Genomic DNA, 21,677 nt, shown 5'->3' with positions numbered 1-21,677 from the left:
ATACCGTCTAAGGGCACATAGTCTATGAATACAGTCTAAGGGCACATAGTCTAAGGGCACATAATCTAAGGACACATAGTCTAAGGACACATAGTCTAAGGGCACATAGTCTAAGGGCACATAGTCTATGGTAACAGTCTATTGGCACATAGTCTATGGATACAGTCTAAGGGCACATAATCTAAGGGCACATAGTCTAAGGGCACATAGTCTAAGGGCACATAGTCTAAGGGCACATAGTCTATGGAAACAGTCTAATGGCACATAGTCTATGGATACAGTCTAAGGGCACATAGTCTAAGGGCACATAGTCTAAGGGCACATAGTCTAAGGGCACATAGTCTAAGGGCACATAGTCTAAAGACACATAGTCTAAGAGCACATAGTCTAAGGACTCATAGTCTAAGGACTCATAGTCTAAGAACACATAGTGTAGTTTAAGGACATATAGTCTAAGGACATATAGTCTAAGGACACATAGTCTAAGGACACATAGTCTAAGGGCACATAGTCTAAGGACACATAGTCTAAGGGCACATAGTCTAAGGGCACATAGTCTAAGGACTCATAGTCTAAGGACTCAGTCTAAGAACACATAGTGTAGTTTAAGGACATATAGTGTAGTCTAAGGACACATAGTCTAATGATACATTGTCTAGTCTAAGAACACTTAGTCTAAGGACTCATAGTCTAAGGACATATAGTCTAGTCTAATGACGCATAGTCTAAGGAATACTAGAGTAGTCTAATGACACATTGTTTAAGGACACATAGTCTAACGATACATAGTCTAAGAAGACATAGTCTAAGAACACATAGTCTAGTCGAATGGCATATAGTCTAAGGACACGTAGTTTAATGATACACAGTCTAAGGACACATAGTCTACGGACACACAGTCTAAGGACACATAGTCACATAATCCATGGATGCATATAGGCATGGACGGTTGTGATAAAAAAAACAACGCCTCGTGATTACGAACAAAAACATTTTGTATGAACCTAAAAGCAGACAGAAACAAATCAAATCCACAACAATATCCTGCTCGAGTTGGGCAATACTTCTTTCAACATTAGATTATTTGATCTAGCGTGTTGGCGTGGGAGGGTTAATATCACTAGAAACTATTTCTTGCACGATATAGTGTACAATGTCTTGTAGCTATGGGGCATTTTTATGTAACACAAGCGGATGTTACACTTTTAGGAAAATGGAAGATTTAAGTAATATGGTAACTTTGTTACTTTGTTAGTTTACCAGCCGACATGGACAGTAGGCAAGCGAACGGCCGCTAATAGTACAAAAAAACAAAAGAAAATCCATTTTTAAGAATCGAAAGTTATCTAAGGTTGAAAAACTCCGTACTTACAGTTATAACTCTCAATAATGTAGAAGTTATATCCCTTACTCGATAGCACACAACATAGTTAATCACCAATAATGAACTGACGAGTTTAGTGTAGGCTGTGTGTTTCCTCAGGCTATTTGTCCTTGGCAGTCTGCAAAAGAGCTAACAGCTCAGCAGCCAAAGAGCTAACAGCTCAGCAGCCAAAGAGCTAACAGCTCAGCAGCCAAAGAGCTAACAGCTCAGCAGCCAAAGAGCTAACAGCTCAGCAGCCAAAGAGCTAACAGCTCAGCAGCCAAAGAGCTAACAGCTCAGCAGCCAAAGAGCTAACAGCTCAGCAGCCAAAGAGCTAACAGCTCAGCAGCAAAAGAGCTAACAGCTCAGCAGCAAAAAGCTGGCTATGAGAATAATAATTGGCGAATTGGTTAATTTTTTGAATTAATTCATGTTTTTTAGGAAAATAAATAATTAAATTGTTCTAGGCCAATGAATAATTGTGCAAAGTTTCAACTTGATCCGAGAATTCGTGTGGAAGCAATAACATGTACAAACATTTTACTAGACAGACAGAAAAAGTAAAATGATATAAACTTTGTAACAAAATGAGAAAGAAAAAGCAAGAAGCCAGGCTCAGCTAGTTCTAGTATGGACAGCATTTGTTGTTTGTTTTGTAACATTTAGTAAATCCATTTTATGTACATGGGATAGTCAAGGAAATAAAAACAAGATCACTACAACATTGTGTGTACATCTTCTATTAAGTGACAAAGCTAGATAACATTGTGTGTACATCTTCTATTAAGTGACAAAGCTAGATAACATTGTGTGTACATCTTCTATTAAGTGACAAAGCTAGATAACATTGTGTGTAAATCTTCTATTAAGTGACAAAGCTAGATAACATTGTGTGTACATCTTCTATTAAGTGACAAAGCTAGATAACTTTGTGTGTGGATAATCTACACCAGATAATGTTAAATCACTTTGTATCGAGAAGAGTAAACAATGCGAAGAGTGGAACAAGGACTTAACACAATGAGAGTTCACTAAGTGAGTGGAACAAGGACTTAATTTAACACAATGAGAGTTCACTAAGTGAGTGGAACAAGGACTTAATTTAACACAATGAGAGTTCACCAAGTGAGTGGTACAAGGACTTAATTTAACACAATGAGAGTTCACTAAGTGAGTGGAACAAGGACTTAATTTAACACAATGAGAGTTCACCAAGTCAGAAACGTTTGCAATAAATTATAAAAGATCTTTCAATTTCATTGATCTTACACAATACACTGTACCGTATATATTTTTCTTAGAGATTCTGTTAGATAATGTCTAGTAGATTCTGTTAGTGTGTACAATAGATTATGTTCGACAGTGTCTAGTAGATTTTGTTAGTGTGTACAGTAGATTATGTTAGACAGTGGCTAGTAGATTCTGTTAGTGTGTTCAGTAGATTATGTTAGTGCAGTAGATTCTGTTAGAAAGTGACTAGTAGATTCAGTCTGACTGTATTTTTAAAGAAACACATATTCTCTCCTGTTTTTTATTGGATGTCATTTGTATTTCGTAATAAATAAACAGCAGCTTAAAGTCAACTAGATCTCTTGGAAAACTTGTTCAAATACAATCTACCACATTTCGCCCTCCCCTCCTCAACAAGCGAAATGAAAGTTGTATTCATTGTTAGGTGCCTCCGTGCTTTGTCTTGTGCAGAGAAGTCTAAACAGAGTTAACAGTGAAATAACACAGGCGAAAGGTCAACAATGTAGAAAATACACGACGCAGATGAACGATCTCGAATAAGAAGTTTACTACGTAATGAACGGAACTGTCGAATGTCGCTAAGTTAAATATCTACTCTAGAAACTAAAGCAAATAACACTTACACTTTTAAACCTAGTCTTGTTTTTAATATTGACGTCACTGTCGCTAAGTAAAAACTTTAACCTTTTGATGAAACAAATAACTTTTCACGCCAAATTCCTAATCGTGAACGGAACTGTCGAATGTCGCTAAGTTAAATATCTACTCTAGAAACTAAAGCAAATAACACTTACACTTGGACATGGCCTAACTGATGTCTTATTATGATTATCTAATTTTTTTGTAAAGAGTCAACCTCTTATTCAAAGCCTCAAAAAAAAAAGAAAAAAAGAAATTCTCGCACTACAGTTCACGCGATAATATAAAAACTACTTATTAATTGTTTTTCTCTTTAAAAAAAAATAAACTTTTTTTTTGTAAATGTACTAGTTAGTAAGACACAATGTACTTGCTGAGCATAACCATTGTAAAAAAAAAAATAATTTTGACTAAAAATCTAAAACCGTTTGCATAAATGTGTTAAAAATATGGTATAAAGTTGTCTCCCTTACCAGATAGTTTTCAGTGTTTGTTACTATTAATAGTGAATAGTTGTATATATGGTATATTTTTTTTTGAAAAAACTGCTTGCATAATTGATTTTAAAAATTAAATTTTTCGCTTTTAGAAAAGACAGATGCAGTTACAGAATGTGAACTTTGAATGGTCTGAAATACTATGATGTCGGATTTTCAATATCTTTTTTCTAGTTTACGAGATCTAAAAATCTTCCTTTAAAAAAATTCATTATTTTTTTAGATGCAAAATAATAGCCAATTAAATTGTATAAAGGAGGTATTGGTTTTTTTTTTATGTCTTTCATGTTTTACATTTTGTTCAGCCAATAAAATTTAAGATATTTCTAAGCATCACTATTCTTTTGCTCTTACACTATGGTTGATCTCCCATTGAAATTTCAGGTCAAACCGTGTTTTTAATGAACGATGGAAACAATATCAGATAATTTAAGTTGATTACAAATCAAATAATTTAAGTTTATTACAAATCAAATAATGTAAGTTAATTGCAAATCAAATAATACAAATTTAATTCAATTCCGATAAAAGTGAAATGAAGAGGGATAGTTGTAAGTCAGTTTATCAGGCTGTATTCTTTATTATAACCCAAAATTGGTTTCTAAGAATAAAGTCAATCCCTGATTGATGGGGGTCACTTACCGAATCTGTCACCCTGGTAGATTGACTGCTCTGGTAGCTACACTCCTGACTGTAGGCTTTTATTCCACCGTCACGTGACTTAACATCTCAACCAACACTTGGGCCGCGTGAATGCTATAAATAGAATCATCAACGTGATTGCTATAAATAGAATCATCTTCATTATTGGTGAAAGAAATAACAAGACTTAGAGATAGCTTCGGGTGAGATAGATCGAATTCTTGCATTACTGACTGAGCCCTACATGCAGTTACCATAGAGACATAAACAGTAAGCCTCTTCCTGAACTTTAGAAAGCCAATCAAAGTAGGTGAACTATATCCATGGTATATTTGAAGTTCTTTGGCATAATAACTTGATATTACAGCGACAATGTTTGAGAATTCTAACAAGAAAACTTTTGAGTTTCTGAAGTGGCCTCACTACCAAACCTTTTGAAATGGTCTCACTACCAAACCTTTTGAAATGGTCTCACTACCAAACCTTTTGAAATGTTCTCACTACCAAACCTTTTGAAATGGTCTCACTACCAAACCTTTTGAAATGTTCTCACTACCAAACCTTTTGAAATGTTCTCACTACCAAACCTTTTGAAATGGTCTCACTACCAAACCTTTTGAAATGGTCTCACTACCAAACCTTTTGAAATGGCCTCACTACGCGCTCTATCTGGCAAAAGTCCTCGGGCTTAACATGCATTGAAACAGAAATACTTCTTTCTACTAAGAGTGTTTCAAACAAAAAAAAAATTAAAGAAAAAAAAAGATGATGTCAATGGGAAACAAAAGAGACAAAAAACATAAAAACCTTCTTCCAAATGTCTTTTATATATATATATACACACCAAGATCACAATGTAAATAAAAATTGTTTTAATTTTTAATAGTTTCTAGTTTCAATATAACAACCTCCACCATTGCTATTTAGAGTAGATAAATTATAGATATATAGGGCTACTGATAAATAACTTACAGATATACAAGTTACAGAAATATAAGTTACAAGTTACAGAAATATAAGTTACAAGTTAACGATATAGGAGTTACGGATATAGAAGTTACAAGCTACAGATATAGAAGCTACAGATATAGAAGTAACAGATGTATGTATCAGTCTACCATTATGGGTTACTGGATAGCGAAATTTATTTTTTTTATTTTTGCTTTAACTTAATAACTATTGTTATATTATATCATATGACAACTCAATAATAAAAAATATATATTGAACGTTGTCTAATGTTTCCGGGTTGCCATGGTAACGGCAGCCATCTTGAAAATAAACAAAAATTAGTTCATATAGGAAAATTCTAAAATTTTTCAAAATAGATAAATTTCAAAGCTAAAAATTCTTACACCTTAAAGTATAAAGGTGGCTGGAAGGAGCTAGCTAGATTTTATACATTTTCCCTTAGTATTGGGCATTTTATGATTTTTTAAAAAAGGGTGATTTTTTTCCTGTAAAATGAATCCACATTTTTTTTCCCAAAAGATCATATATTAAAAACTTCTTCAGCTAAAGTCATTAAAACTAGCTGATTCTCTGTATTATTTATCTCTGAATATGTGTACCAAATTTGACACATTTATCTCTATTAGTTCTAGAGATTGTAGAAATATGTTACAGGGGGGGTCACAAAAAATGCATTCACTCAAAAACAGTGAATTTGTATTAAGAAAAATATGAAAAATAGTGTTCACCACGCATCATTAAAATGCTTTTTTTCAATAAAAAATGCTATTTTTTAGAAAATTTTTGGTGCCAGTTTATAAAATACATGTCCACCTATTTAATTACACCAAAATTGAAAAATCGATTTTTTTACCCAAAATCGGATCCAGTAACCCCTTAACCAGTCTGTACGAAAATCAGGTCAGAGTTGAAGCACCTGTTTTTTTTTATTTGAGGTGTAAGGACATCTACAGGTAAAATCTGGCATTTAAACGTCTCCCCCCTCCAGGATTTGTATCCCCCATCCTTCCCTCCCTTTGTACACATCTCCTTGTCCTGTTACTCTACAAATGATGAATGCCAGACTGATCATAATCTGCACTTTTACATCAACATTACTGAAGCATTGTTCACAATTACCTGCCCCTGATTAAATGGCCTGGAAGTGAGACTGTCATACTTCAAAGTTGGAAATTAAAAAATAAAAATACAATGCATTGTATCATTCAATATTAGAAATTAAAGCTAGCAATTGTTAATTGTAGCATCTGTATTTGCAATAGCGTTATATTTTTTAGCGCCTCCCGAAAGGGGAAAAGACGTTATTAGTTTTGTGTGGCCTGTCTGTCCGTCTGCCCCATTTAGATCTCAGAAACTAGAAAACTAGAAGAGAAAATTAAAATCGGACATCATGATGTTTTAGAACATTCAAAGTTCTGATGCAAGGGCTACTTTTTTCTTTTCCGAAAGTGAACCAGCAGCAATTTTCAAGTTTGGATTTTTATAGCACCGTAACGGTCTGACCTATGAAAAAACTTATGGTATCTCTGAATTCCTCGTCCTTTTTTCTATAAAAATAGATTGGATTTAATGTATCACTAGGCTTAGTTAAAATTAAATACGAAGTCAAAGAGGTGTAGGGTAAGTATCGCCAAGCGTACTTTTCCTCGAGCGGATTTTTCCCCAGTTAGTAAGCTCGATCGGGTTGATGGAAGGTTCGAACAGATCAAAGAAAATATATCTAAAAACATGTTTTAATATTTAATTTTCACTATAAAGTCATTTTCTTTTTACTCCAGCGCAAGAACACCATCCATTGCACCATTTCCACAACTTCAAATAGTCTCTTTAAGCTGATGAGCAATCATACTTAAAAATAGCCTTAATCCTATTACCCATTTCCTTCACTACCGGGTAGTAAAAAAGAATAATTCCACACCTCCTGAGTTTGACCTCACCATGAACTTAGCCTTTATAAGGAAAAGGAAATAGTATGTGTCGGAAGTAAAGAAAAAAGGTGCATGCGCAGAAGCAATATAGTAGTAATTTGGTAAACATTCAAATAAAAAAGTTTTAGCAATAAAAAGTGAACTGTTCGAACCTCTTGACAAATCGGGGCTGCTCGATATGCAAGCAGATTTTTCAAAAAAATTACACCACTTTTCAATGAAAAAAACTTCAGTGGAGGTAACGTTTTTAAAAGGTCATGGACGTCTTCATTAATAAATCAAGTTTCATTCATAGATTCGCGCATTGGTACAAAACATTTGCATCTAAGGTCACAAAGGTAAAAGTGTCAATACATCATTATAAAATATATTTTCCATTTATTAACTAACTCATTGAATAGAATACTGATTCAAATGTTATTTTTTTAAAAGAATTTTGATACGAACTTTGTTTTAGTTATAAGTTTAAAAAATAAACGAACTACTTTTATAGCGCGCAGTTTTGACATATCCTCATTATAGGGGCCTACACTTGACAGTCTAAATAAGACTAAATATATAAATATTTATAAAACGAGTTCTAGATTAGATTAGATCTAGATCTAGACTTAGATCTAACTCTAGATCGACTAGATCTAGACAGAGACTTGATCTATTTCTAGACCTAGACTTAGATCTTGAATCTAGATTTAGATCTAAAACTAGGTCTAGATCTAGCTAGATGTATATCTAGTTTCTATGACCAATGACAATGGAGATATTAATTTTTATTTGCGAGGGGAAAGTCTTAATACTTGAATTGTTGTCATTTCTACACAATTGTAGCTTAAAGTAGGTCAAGAATTTTTTTTTTCGTGTTGAATCTATGGATAAGGTTAATCATTATTATTTACAAAAATATAAGTGTCTGCTAAATGGATATATGGAGATGATGTGGCTGAGGGGTAAAGCACTTGGAACTGGAAGTCCCGTGTTCGAATCCTGGTGAAGACTCTAGGTGGACCACTTCGGGGGCCGATTTCGAGTTTGTGTTTCACACAAACTGTCTTTGTAACTTTGTTAAAAATGTGTTTATTTTCAAATTTTCCAAGTACACAACTATTCGGCGTGGATGTTGGACTGACAGTGTCTTCAGAAACTTGCCAATCAATGCTAGGTACATAGAGAGAATGTCCACAACAGTGCCAATGTGTGTTGGGCAGATTCATTAAGTCTTTCAAATGCTTCAATTTATTTTTTTAAAAAGTATTTCACATTTAGGAGCAAGTTTCAATGCTATAGATTCTTTGTACAAAGCTTATATTAACTCTGTCTGTCGGTGTGTCTGTCAGGATGGAAGCTTGTATACGCTATTTTTCCCACTTACGAGTCTCAGTGAGATAGAGAGAGGTAGGTAGAGAAAGAGTGACAGATCAAGAGAGAGAGAGTGAGAGTCTGTGAAAAAATTATTTTCATTTTATTTTTGTGTATTCTTTAAAGTAATTTTAAACGATTTTTACTAAAATGTTTCACTTTTGCTGCAACTCATTTATCAATTGTTTTGTGCAGCCGATTCTGGATCCCCCCCTTCCTTCAGCAGTAACTGCAGAAATAAAAACAACAACAAAGACATGAAGACAATGCAGACTACTGTCTTAAAGTGTCTTTGTTATGCAGACCCCCACGTGCTATTGACAGAAATGTTGTCAAGTACTATTACATAACAGTCAAAGTGACTACATAGTCCTGGTCTAAAGAATTATTAAGATACAAATCTTGTTCAGTCAAATGTCAAGTCAGCCAGCTAAAAGTATTTCTCTGTTTGGGAATAAAATCAAGTCAGACGGACTGTGCCAGGTGCTAGGAATATTTCAGCCAAAGTTGTTTATTTTTTGTTTCTTTGTTTGGTCGTAAATTCTCCAATTGCTTTTGTCATTTTGTGTGTTATGTAAGTGGGTCAGTCTGGCAGGCTTGTTAAAAAGTAAAATTTGCTTATATTCTTGTTAGGCCTCCCTTTCTCAAAGAGTTGCGCTGTGTGCTTCTAAGTGTCACAGTTCTACTTCTGATCTCTTCAATGGTGTTATTATCTTTTTCATTATGACTGATGTTTAGCGGCGTCTAAAAGTATTGATTATCAGAGTGGGCATTACGTCTCTTGAGACTCTAGGCCAATGATAAAGCTTTCCTCCACTGGGCTTGACGAAAGTAATCTTTTTTGTCTGAGCTGGTTTCAAGAAAATGCAAATTTGTTACACCTAATATAAACATTATGAACTAGAAATCTATGACGAAGGGCGACAACTATGAGGCAACCGTCGGCGATTAGCATAGTACATGAACTATGAGGGTGTACGCCAGTGGGAAAAATTCTCTATGAGAAAAGGGAGTGTGTACCCTGACATATGGCTGCCCACTGAGGATTCTCTTTTGCTTTGACGTGTTCATCTTCTCTCCAAAAACGTTTCCGTGCGGACGGTGAGGCTGAAAACGTTTTCTCTGCTCCAAAGGGAATAGCCGTTAATAGTAATGTTGGTCGTATATGGGTCAGTGTTGGTCTTTGTGGGTCAGTGTTGGTCTATGTGGGTCAGTGTTGGTCTATGTGGGTCAGTGTTGGTCTATGTGGGGTCAGATTTAGACATCAAAAACTAATTGAATGTTATCATCTTCTTCCTGTTGCCCTCATTGTTTGGAACTTAGCTTTGTGCTGGAGGGACTCATGACCTTGGCGTGCAACCCAGCTAGCAGAAGAAAAACAGAATTCGGCTTGCAGCTATACCCAAACATGGGAAATGTTTCGTGCGTCAACCCTGAGGAAAAATAAGGAGCCTTACGCTGCGTAAGTTACGCAGTTTGCACTACACAGCGCTACAGCCTGTCAGAGCCTGCGGCGCTGCTGATCCCAAACTGTAGATGTCGTTTGCAAAGAATTATAAGAAGCTTTTAATGGTATAAATCATGCCACCGATGTGCCCTTCAATTGTATAGTTGCTTAATAGAAATTCGTTTAATACTATCAGATGTAGGTTTGTGTACAACTGTTTATTAAACTACTTCAGCGGCTGGTAAAATCAATGTTTTATCTACTGTGTTGTCCGTATTTTGCTAAAAGTAAAAGGTATTGCCAGACGCTCACAAACCTTTTCTGTATAGAATGTTGTAGAGAGATGTGGTGGGTCTATTCTAAACTTTATCTTTTGAGTGCTTGAACATTTTTCAAACCTTTATTTTTTTTTATCGTGGCGGCATTGTCTCAAATGATCCTCCAGCGTAATTAGTTTCATATCGTCATAAAAAGTCACTTAGACAACTGCTTGTTTGACAAGGAAAGAATAAATCCTAATTTTAAATTATCAACGCTATAAAATCTACAGTTGTTTTTTTTGTTTGTTAAACATGTAAACAAAATTAAACTATTTAAATAGTTATTGAAATTAAATACAACCATTTTTTGTTAGATTAGCAGGATACATATTGAAAGGACTAAGGTACAAATCAAATAGGCCCAGTAGTGTATGAAATAATGACATTAATGGGATGTGAACATTAAAGTCACGACCTGCTTAAATGAAATCCATTATCGTAGACACATCTCATATACCCCCAGTTTATTATTTCACCTTCGTGGACCACTTGGAAGTCTTCGTAGACCCTAAGGGTCTATATAGACCAGTAAGGGAACCATTGTTCTAAACTCTCCCCCTCTTTCCCACCCTGTTTGAACGTCTTGACTAGGAAAATGAGGACTCTTGTATGTCCCGTTTAATACTTTGAACTGACTGGGGGAACTTTTTTTTACCCAATTCCTTGCGTCAATATTTCTAGAACAAGAAATTGTGCGGAAGATACAAAATCATATACAAATTTTATATGGCAGCGTGGGCAGCGACTGCTGGTCACGTGGGTGTTTCGTCATACACAAACAAGATCTCAGCAGGGTGTCTGAATACACAAGAGTCTTTGTACTGACAGACTGGGAGACTCTAGCTAGTGTTTCTAGTTGATCATTGACATTTAGAGGCAGGAGGTTTGGGTTTGAATATTCGTCATATAGTTTACATTTAATTTACAAGGTAACATTATTAATATCTATCTATCTATCTATCTATCTATCTATCTATCTATCTATCTATCTATCTATCTATCTATCTATCTATCTATCTATCTATCTATCTATCTATCTGTCTATCTCTATCTATCTATATGTCTATCTATCTATCTATCTATCTATCTATCTATCTATCTATCTATCTATCTATCTATCTATCTATCTATCTATCTTTCTGAATGGCTTGTTTTCAGTCTGTCCTGTGTGGCTCTGTTTGGCTCTTTCTTTCTATTTTCTCTGTGATAATGTATCCTTGTTGAATTATGACCACCAATACTACATGATATATCAAGTCAAAGTCTACGTGTAGTGAAATAAAAGTAGAGTATTCTGATATTAAAGGCTAACAAATGTCTAAATAAAAACCTATGTTAGATATTTGAAAATACAACAGAGAATCGCTCAATGTAGCCGCGGATAACTTCCCCCTGAGACACAGTGTAATAGAATAAGTCATGATCATTCCTTTTTTAACGGAAGTTGCCGTGACGTAATGTTGTATGGTTGCCATGACACTTTTCCTTGTCAACGATGTTAAATGTTTGTAAAGAACATCATTTTCTTTCTTTGTCTTTTTGCTTTGTTGACGGCAGCACAGAAAAAAAAAAGGTCATGAAATATTTGTGGTAGTTGTGCTCTCCAGCACGTCTCACGGGATATGATAGATGAGCTGTAAACTTGGACATCTCTTGACATAGTTACACTTAAGCAGTTGCTTGTTCGTCTCACAGATTTTGGTAGAACATTTTCTTGTAAATTAAATTATTATTTACCAATGCTTTATCTTCCTCAGAACTTGTCCAATATTCCAACTGCTCCTTTATTATGTTTTCAATGAATGATGGCCCAGAGATCGCCCCACTATGTGCATCATTGACCAGTCATTAACTCCCTTGGTGTTACTTTGTTGACATGCGCACATCCAGCCTTCCTATTTACCTCAGCTGTCAGGGCATTCAAGGAGCATTCCAGAATCGAACTGAAAGACCCGTGGTTTGCCCAGATTTTTATTCCCCCACCAACGAGATTTCAAATCAAGATTAAAAGCAATTCTTCTGGACTACATTTAATTCGAAACAATAACATTGTGAAGAAGAAAATGTGAATATTTGAAAATTCAAGAGTACCAAAGTCTGTTCTTCTTCAGAGCTACATTCTGGATTTAAACCTTGCATGTGTGTTTTGTTCTCTTCAACTGTATGTGTGCCTTATTCAAAAGATCCATCAAGGCAACAATGAAGCAAAACTTGACTCTTCCAACGCCTAGTATATCAACACCTGTGGGAGGTGACACTGACTCACCGACACGCCAGCTGAGATCGATGTCAGTGGCAGTGACAGCAGTGCCGTCACCGCTGGTCGTAAACCCTGCTTCCACACGACCTAGGACCAACAGCTTACCAAACCCTGCTTTTTTGTTGGGATTCAGTGGTTGCAGGGATCCCAGGACTTGCTGTGTGAGTGTCAGGTAAGAAGAAGGAACAGACGACTAAAAGCATGTCGCGTGAGCTGTGGTAGTCGGTTTGTAGTGTTCTTCTATGTTGGTCGTAAGCTGTGGTAGTCGGTTTGTAGTGTTCTTCTATGTTGGTCGTGAGCTGTGGTAGTCGGTTTGTAGTGTTCTTCTATGTTGGTCGTGAGCTGTGGTAGTCGGTTTGTAGTGTTCTTCTATGTGGGTCGTGAGCTGTGGTAGTCGGTTTGTAGTGTGCTTCTATGTTGGTCGTGAGCTGCGGTAGTCGGTTTGTAGTGTGCTTCTATGTTGGTCGTGAGCTGCGGTAGTCGGTTTGTAGTGTGCTTCTATGTTGGTCGTAAGCTGTGGTAGTCGGTTTGTAGTGTGCTTCTATGTTGGTCGTGAGCTGTGGTAGTCGGTTTGTAGTGTGCTTCTATGTTGGTCGTGAGCTGTGGTAGTCGGTTTGTAGTGTGCTTCTATGTTGGTCGTGAGCTGTGGTAGTCGGTTTGTAGTGTGCTTCTATGTTGGTCGTGAGCTGCGGTAGTCGGTTTGTAGTGTGCTTCTATGTAGGTCGTGAGCTGCGGTAGTCGGTTTGTAGTGTGCTTCTATGTTGGTCGTGAGCTGCGGTAGTCGGTTTGTAGTGTGCTTCTATGTTGGTCGTAAGCTGTGGTAGTCGGTTTGTAGTATGCTTCTATGTTGGTCGTGAGCTGTGGTAGTCGGTTTGTAGTGTGCTTCTATGTTGGTCGTGAGCTGCGGTAGTCGGTTTGTAGTGTGCTTCTATGTTGGTCGTGAGCTGCGGTAGTCGGTTTGTAGTGTGCTTCTATGTTGGTCGTGAGCTGTGGTAGTCGGTTTGTAGTGTGCTTCTATGTTGGTCGTGAGCTGCGGTAGTCGATTTGTAGTGTGCTTCTATGTTGGTCGTGAGCTGCGGCAGTCGGTTTGTAGTGTGCTTCTATGTGGGTCGTGAGCTGTGTTGTCCTTATATGCTGTGTTGATCGTGTGTGTTGTGTTGGTTGTTTGTGTTGGTCGTGTGCTTATGTGTTGGTCTTTGCTGTGTTGGTCTTGTATACTGTGTTTGTCGTGTGTGCTGTGTTGGTCTTTAATGCTGTGTTGGTCTAGTTTGCTGTGTTGATCGTGTGTGTTGTGTTGGTCGTGTGTGCTGTGTTGGTCGTGTGTGCGGTGTTAGTCAGTTGATCGTGTGTGCTGTGCTGGACATGTTGGTCGTGTGTGCTGTGTTGGACATGTTGGTCGTGTGTGCTTGATGACACCTTGTGTATCAGAGAAGGGAAAAAGGCTGTAGTGTCAAAGTACTTAGTTTATTGATGTAATTAATTGGAACAAATATTTCATCACCAAATTTCAAGTTGACTTTATAATATACCTGATTGTTCTTCAGGTCTTTTACCACCACTGCCAAAGGTGTCATCAATGCTGGCGACATTGTCAGAAAGACCAGTGTCAATAGTTTGATGTCATCTGGCAGTGCCAGACAGCAAGATCAAAGACGTCAATCTAGCGGTCAGGCTCTATTAGCTGAGGCTCAGTGCCATGAAAAAGGTAGCAGTTGATTTTTTTTTTGAACTAAAGAAACTCTTCAGTGAATGTAGACTTCTAGCTAGATTTCAGGAGCATAAAGTACAACTAGCCACAGTTCAGTAGAAATAGCATAGACAATGTTTTCCCATTAGCTGGTGGTTTAGCTTTGGATCAAACGTTGGAATCAATCATTATATTTTTTCAATCAACTATTTTTTCATAACAAGTTGAACTATTTGAATGTAGACTAGAGAGTCGCTTTACAATTAATTTGACCTGTTGCTCTAATCATTACACTAGCTACTCATTAGACAGGCAGCTCATTAGACTGGAGACTCAGTATGCTAAAATATATTTTACAATGATTGAAAAAAAAAATATACTTGCAGATCAATGTTAATTGGGCATGAGATATTCATGTGTTCATCTGATAAAACTACTTATTAGTTATTTGGCGTGTTATTAAAACAGATACTGGTGGTGCCGCCAGCGGCCTTGACCGACAAAGAACATTAAGTCTTGCTTCAACGGACAGCTCTTCCAGTTCCGGTTCATCGCCTTACGTCACGAACACGTCGACCGGACGAAAGTCTGGAGTAGCCAATCCATCGTACTTTAGGTCAGTAGAATAGGCTAGACACAAAAAGAGGGAGAAAATGGAAGAGAGAAACGAAGAGAGTGAGAGAAACAGAAAGACAGAGAGAGAGAGAGAAAAACAGGGAGAGAGAGAGAAAAAAAACCAGAAAGACAGAGAGAGAGAGAGAGAAAAAAACAGAGAGAGAGAGAGAGAAAAACAGAGAGAGAGAGAGAGAAAAAAAAAACCAGAAAGACGGAGAGAGAGAGAGAGAAAAACAGAGAGAGAGAGAGAAAAACAGAGAGAGAGAGAGAAAAAAAAACCAGAAAGACGGAGAGAGAGAGAGAGAAAAACAGAGAGAGAGAGAAAAAAAAAACAGAAAGACAGAGAAAGAGAAAAGTAGAAAAAACAAAACTGATTTTTCTTCCAACTAGTTCATCTCATTTCCATTAAAAACAAAACAAACATTCTCTAATTAGAACTGTTGTTTTTTTTTATACATGTCGTGTGCACGAGACCCTAAGTTTGAATGTTTTCATTTTTGTAAGCATTTCTTTTCAATAGGACAGTCTGTAGCGTTGTGTGCACTTCTTACGTAGCACAGGGGACATTGGAAAGGGTTAGCACCTTCCGGGGCAAGCCGCACCGTTTCCTAAATCCTGTGTACTTTAAGAGTGGACTTAGAAATGTGTTAGAGACCAGAAATGTTTTTAGCAATAAGATCAATGTAAGAGTCCAATCTGGTTATTATGTTTTTTTTAAATAACAAACACAAAGAATGTCTTTGTTTCTAGATGAACTTAGAATTTGTCTTTGTTTCTAGATGAACTAAGAATGTTTGTCTTTGTTTCTAGATGAACTTTTGTTATTTTAACTCTTTCATAGCTCATTTATTAGCTGTGCTGACCCATACAAATATTTTCTGTCAGCTGATTATTCTTGACCAAAACCTTTTCTAATCTAATCGAGATTAATTGCAACACAATATGAAGAGATGGATTTCTATTTTTAAATGACTCGTGAAAAGTAGTTCATATATATATATATGGCTCCTTCTGTCTCGTAAGACAATGAATGCGCCCAGATGAGTCACTTGCTTTGGTTACATCTTGAGATGGGGCAGAATCTGGCGTGACTGATCAAGCCATTCTGAGGCGGCAGAGTTTGCCACAGTTCCTGCATGCATATGCATCTGTGCTTAGGCCAGCTGACAGGACAGCTTTCTTTTTCTTTCTTTTGGCTGACGCAGCTTCGTGTCTTTTGCATCCTGCGAAGTTTGTCACAGTTCCTGCATGCATATGCATCTTTGCTTAGGCCAGCTGACAGGGCAGCTTTCTTTCTTTTGGCTGACGCAGCTTCGTGTCTTTTGCATCCTGCGAAGTTTGTCACAGTTCCTGCATGCATATGCATCTGTGCTTAGGCCAGCTGACAGGACAGCTTTCTTTTTCTTTCTTTTGGCTGACGCAGCTTCGTGTCTTTTGCATCCTGCGAAGTTTGTCACAGTTCCTGCATGCATATGCATCTGTGCTTAGGCCAGCTGACAGGGCAGCTTTCTTTTTTCTTTCTTTTGGCTGACGCAGCTTCGTGTCTTTTGCATCCTGCGAAGTTTGTCACAGTTCCTGCATGCATTAACATCTGTGCTTAGGCCAGCTGACAGGACAGCTTTCTTTTTCTTTCTTTTGGCTGACGCAGCTTCGTGTCTTTTGCATCCTGCGAAGTTTGTCACAGTTCCTGCATGCATATGCATCTGTGCTTAGGCCAGCTGACAGGACAGCTTTCTTTTTCTTTCTTTTGGCTGACGCAGCTTCGTGTCTTTTGCATCCTGCGAAGTTTGTCACAGTTCCTGCATGCATATGCATCTGTGCTTAGGCCAGCTGACAGGACAGCTTTCTTTTTCTTTCTTTTGGCTGACGCAGCTTCGTGTCTTTTGCATCCTGCGAATTTCGTACCATCACGTCCATATATATAATGATACACAGGTCATGAATACATAGTCTAATGACATCTAGATGAAGGGCACATTGTTTAAAGACATATAGTCTAAAGGCAGATATTTTAAGGACACATAGTTAAAGGACATATAGTTCAAGGATACATTGCCAATATCTAGAGGTTAGTAAAAGTGCAGATACAACCAAAAAGTTATAAAAACTAGTGATCCGCTTTTCTCACACTGTGTCCTGTCAAAGGGAGGCTACCAAAAAAAAAACGTTATATTTCATTGTAAGTATCAATCCATGAGTGAATATCAACCAAGAGAACAGGCATTAGTATCTTTGTTTTAAATAATAACATGTAAGTAGGTCACGTTGTTTCACCTTCTAATAAGGACAGTGTAAAATGTATAGAATTTTTTGCGAGAGGCGCCAACAACAGTAGCGACTTTCTAAATAAGACGTTTCCAATGGTCTGCGGGGTCCTTCTCGACTTTCTTGGGTCTAAATTCTTGCAACAGTTGTACCTGGTCATGGTAACTACTCTTGTGAAGCATAAAAAAATGCCCACTGTCTTAAGATAAATCACGCCCATGCTATTTTTACTTTGAATGTCCGTCACAGAATTGTATTGACCACTTCTGCCTTCTTTATTAATACACTGAATTAGACCAGAGACTTTTTTTTATTGGATGAATTGCGCACTCAGATTTCAAGAAGACCCTTGACTAGTGGTTCGCTTCACTCTTTGTAACTGAAACCTTTTAGAGACACTCTTTGAAACTTAAACCTTTTAGAGACACTCTTTGAAACTGAATCCTTTTGGAGACACTCTTTGTAACTGAAACCTTTTAGAGACACTCTTTGTAACTTAAGCCTTTTAGAGACACTCTTTGTAACTTAAACCTTTTAGAGACACTCTTTGTAATTTAAACCTTTTAGAGTCACTCTTTGTAACTGAAACCTTTTAGAGACACTCTTTGTAACTTAAACCTTTTAGAGACACTCTTTGTAACTTAAACCTTTTAGAGACACTCTTTGTAACTTAAACCTTTTAGAGACACTCTTTGTAACTGAAACCTTTTAGAGACACTCTTTGTAACTTAAACCTTTTAGAGACACTCTTTGTAATTTAAACCTTTTAGAGACACTCTTTGTAACTTAAACCTTTTAGAGACACTCTTTGTAACTGAAACCTTTTAGAGACACTCTTTGTAACTTAAACCTTTTAGAGACACTCTTTTTAACTGAAACCTTTTAAAGAGACACTCTTTGTAACTGAAACCTTTTAGAGACACTCTTTGTAACTGAAACCTTTTAGAGACACTCTTTGTAACTTAAACCTTTTAGAGTCATTCTTTGTAACTTAAACCTTTTAGAGACACTCTTTGTAACTGAAACCTTTTAGAGACACTCTTTGTAACTGAAACCTTTTAGAGACACTCTTTGTAACTTAAACCTTTTAGAGACACTCTTTGTAACTTAAACCTTTTAGAGAGACACTCTTTGTAACTTAAACCTTTTAGAGACACTCTTTTGGTACTTGGACGTTGTTGACGCCAGGAGAAAGAAATTCTAAAGGGGGGGGAGGAAGCATGTCAAGTCTATGAAATACTGAAGCTCAGAACGTCGGAAAACGCTGGGGGGGGGGGGGGAGGAAGCATGTCAAGTCTATGAAATTCTGAAGGGGGGGGGGGGGAGGAAGCATAAATTCTGAAGCTCAGAACGTCGGAAAACGCTGTGGGGGGGGGGGGGGGGAGGAAGCATGTCAAGTCTATCTCCAGAAACAAAATAAAAAAAAAAGTTATCTACAAAACGCTATTTTCGAAGAAAAAAAATAAAGGACAAGCTTCAATTGAACATTTGGATTCAAAACATATCAATACAAAATAAAACAGGAAAATTGTGTTATAAAAATATGTCTCTTAAGTTTATTTTCTGATCATTACATTCTCACTCCCCCAGGACTCCACAATGAAGGCGTTCTTCCAGGTTCTCATGGGGGGGGGGCGCCACAGGTAAACATTTAGAACTCTCACTGGGGCGTTGTACCGGGACTTTGCAGCGTCTCATTTGACTTAAGAGGTCAAGCCTTAATACAAACCTGAGGTCACAGGTTGGGCACTTGTTATCACCAGACACTGCAGCAGTTTCACCCCTTATTTCTACTTCTGGTGTATTCCATCTGCACACCCTTTGTGCCTGCCCTCTATGATTTCTCTCCAGTGCCTCCTTTTCCAAATTGTTAGTGTCGATTTTGAAGAGCTTCTTGTCGACTTTGCAGACATTTCTTTCTTTGTCTACTTTCTTAAAGAAAGACGGAACGCAAGATGTTATCTGGAGATTACCGTGGGAGAACAGTTTAAGATTGGATACATTGAAAAACACGCCAAATGAACTTTTCTTTATTTAATGGTTAACAAAAAAAAAATAATGAAAACTTGAACAGAACTCAGACATCCAGTAATTAGGAATTTTTTTTTATTTTGGAAAAATATTTTTTTCGCTATTTTGTTTTTAAATAACTACGTTACAAGACTAAGCCAGTGGATTCACAAATAATGATGTTTGTTCTGTTTGGGTGTAATGCCTTCTGTTTGTATCCCTCACTTCCTTCTTACTCTTCTACGTTTTACTTGGTAATAGACGAAAACAGCCGGTCACTAGACAAACATGAAACGACTTCCTCTCGTGAACCAAGAAAGAGCTCGACTAAACCAGCTGAGAAGTCGAATGAGAAAAACAGGAGAAGATGGAAGGACATGAACAAAGACGTCCATTGTCTCTCTAGCTGTCTCCATGTCTCTCTATGTGTCTCTATGTCTCTCTATGTGTCTGCACGTGTCTCCATGTGTCTCTAGCTGTCTCTGTGTCTCTCTATGTGTCTGCACGTGTCTCCATGTATCTCTAGCTGTCTCTATGTCTCTCTATGTGTCTGCACATGTCTCCATGTATCTCTAGCTGTCTCTGTGTCTCTATATGTGTCTTCACGTGTCTCCATGTATCTCTAGCTGTCTCTGTGTCTCTCTATGTGTCTGCACGTGTCTCCATCTATCTCTAGCTGTCTCTGTGTCTCTCTATGTGTCTGCACGTGTCTCCATGTATCTCTAGCTGTCTCTATGTCTCTCTATGTGTCTGCACGTGTCTCCATGTATCTCTAGCTGTCTCTGTGTCTCTCTATGTGTCTCTATGTCTCTCTATGTGTCTGCACGTGTCTCCATGTATCTCTAGCTGTCTCTGTGTCTCCCTATGTCTCCATGTATCTCTAGCTGTCTCTGTGTCTCTCTATGTGTCTGCACGTGTCTCCATGTATCTCTAGCTGTCTCTGTGTCTCTCTATGTGTCTGCACGTGTCTCCATGTATCTCTAGCTGTCTCTGTGTCTCTCTATGTGTCTGCACGTGTCTCCATGTATCTCTAGCTGTCTCTGTGTCTCTCTATGTGTCTGCACGTGTCTCCATGTATCTCTAGCTGTCTCTGTGTCTCTCTATGTGTCTGCACGTGTCTCCATGTATCTCTAGCTGTCTCTGTGTCTCTCTATGTGTCTGCACGTGTCCCCATGTGTCTCTAGCTGTCTCTATGTCTCTCTATGTGTCTGCACGTGTCTCCATGTATCTCTAGCTGTCTCTATGTCTCTCTATGTGTCTGCACGTGTCTCCATGTATCTCTAGCTGTCTCTGTGTCTCTCTATGTGTCTTCACGTGTCTCCATGTATCTCTAGCTGTCTCTGTGTCTCTCTATGTGTCTGCACGTGTCTCCATGTATCTCTAGCTGTCTCTGTGTCTCTCTATGTGTCTGCACGTGTCTCCATGTATCTCTAGCTGTCTCTATGTCTCTCTATGTGTCTGCACGTGTCTCCATGTATCTCTAGCTGTCTCTGTGTCTCTCTATGTGTCTTCACGTGTCTCCATGTATCTCTAGCTGTCTCTGTGTCTCTCTATGTGTCTGCACGTGTCTCCATGTATCTCTAGCTGTCTCTGTGTCTCTCTATGTGTCTGCACGTGTCTCCATGTATCTCTAGCTGTCTCTATGTCTCTCTATGTGTCTGCACGTGTCTCCATGTATCTCTAGCTGTCTCTGTGTCTCTCTATGTGTCTCTATGTCTCTCTATGTGTCTGCACGTGTCTCCATGTATCTCTAGCTGTCTCTGTGTCTCCCTATGTCTCCATGTATATCTAGCTGTCTCTGTGTCTCTCTATGTGTCTGCACGTGTCTCCATGTATCTCTAGCTGTCTCTGTGTCTCTCTATGTGTCTGCACGTGTCTCCATGTATCTCTAGCTGTCTCTGTGTCTCTCTATGTGTCTGCACGTGTCTCCATGTATCTCTAGCTGTCTCTGTGTCTCTCTATGTGTCTGCACGTGTCTCCATGTATCTCTAGCTGTCTCTGTGTCTCTCTATGTGTCTGCACGTGTCTCCATGTATCTCTAGCTGTCTCTGTGTCTCTCTATGTGTCTGCACGTGTCCCCATGTGTCTCTAGCTGTCTCTGTGTCTCTCTATGTGTCTGCGCGTGTCTCCATGTGTCTCTAGCTGTCTCTATGTCTCTCTATGTGTCTGCGCGTGTCTCCATGTGTCTCTAGCTGTCTCTATGTCTCTCTATGTGTCTGCACGTGTCTCCATGTGTCTCTAGCTGTCTCTGTGTCTCTCTATGGTTCTGCGCGTGTCTCCATGTGTCTCTAGCTGTCTCTATGTCTCTCTATGTGTCTGCACGTGTCTCCATGTGTCTCTAGGTGTCTCTGTGTCTCTCTATGTGTCTGCACGTGTCTCCATGTGTCTCTAGGTGTCTCTGTGTTATTAAAAGGTTTATGTCTATGTC

At 38.0% G+C, this 21,677-nt stretch overlaps 1 protein-coding gene across 1 annotated transcript in view; it reads left to right on the top strand.

The window, feature by feature from the left end:
- Positions 1-21,677, top strand: part of LOC106070747 (GTP-binding protein GEM-like) — an 83,088-nt gene that overhangs the window by 15,015 nt on the left and 46,396 nt on the right. Inside the window, exons 2-4 of the mRNA XM_056034535.1 lie at positions 12,170-12,844; positions 14,217-14,377; positions 14,828-14,975. Coding sequence (XP_055890510.1) covers positions 12,576-12,844; positions 14,217-14,377; positions 14,828-14,975 — 578 coding nt within the window. The 5' untranslated portion in view covers positions 12,170-12,575. The remainder of the gene's footprint in view (positions 1-12,169; positions 12,845-14,216; positions 14,378-14,827; positions 14,976-21,677) is intronic.

The sequence above is a fragment of the Biomphalaria glabrata genome, chromosome 7 (genome assembly GCF_947242115.1).
Source record: "Biomphalaria glabrata chromosome 7, xgBioGlab47.1, whole genome shotgun sequence".
Classification (NCBI taxonomy): Eukaryota; Metazoa; Mollusca; class Gastropoda; family Planorbidae; genus Biomphalaria; species Biomphalaria glabrata.
The sequence above is the reverse complement of the archived record's forward strand: the minus strand, read 5'-3'. Positions and strand labels throughout refer to the sequence as shown.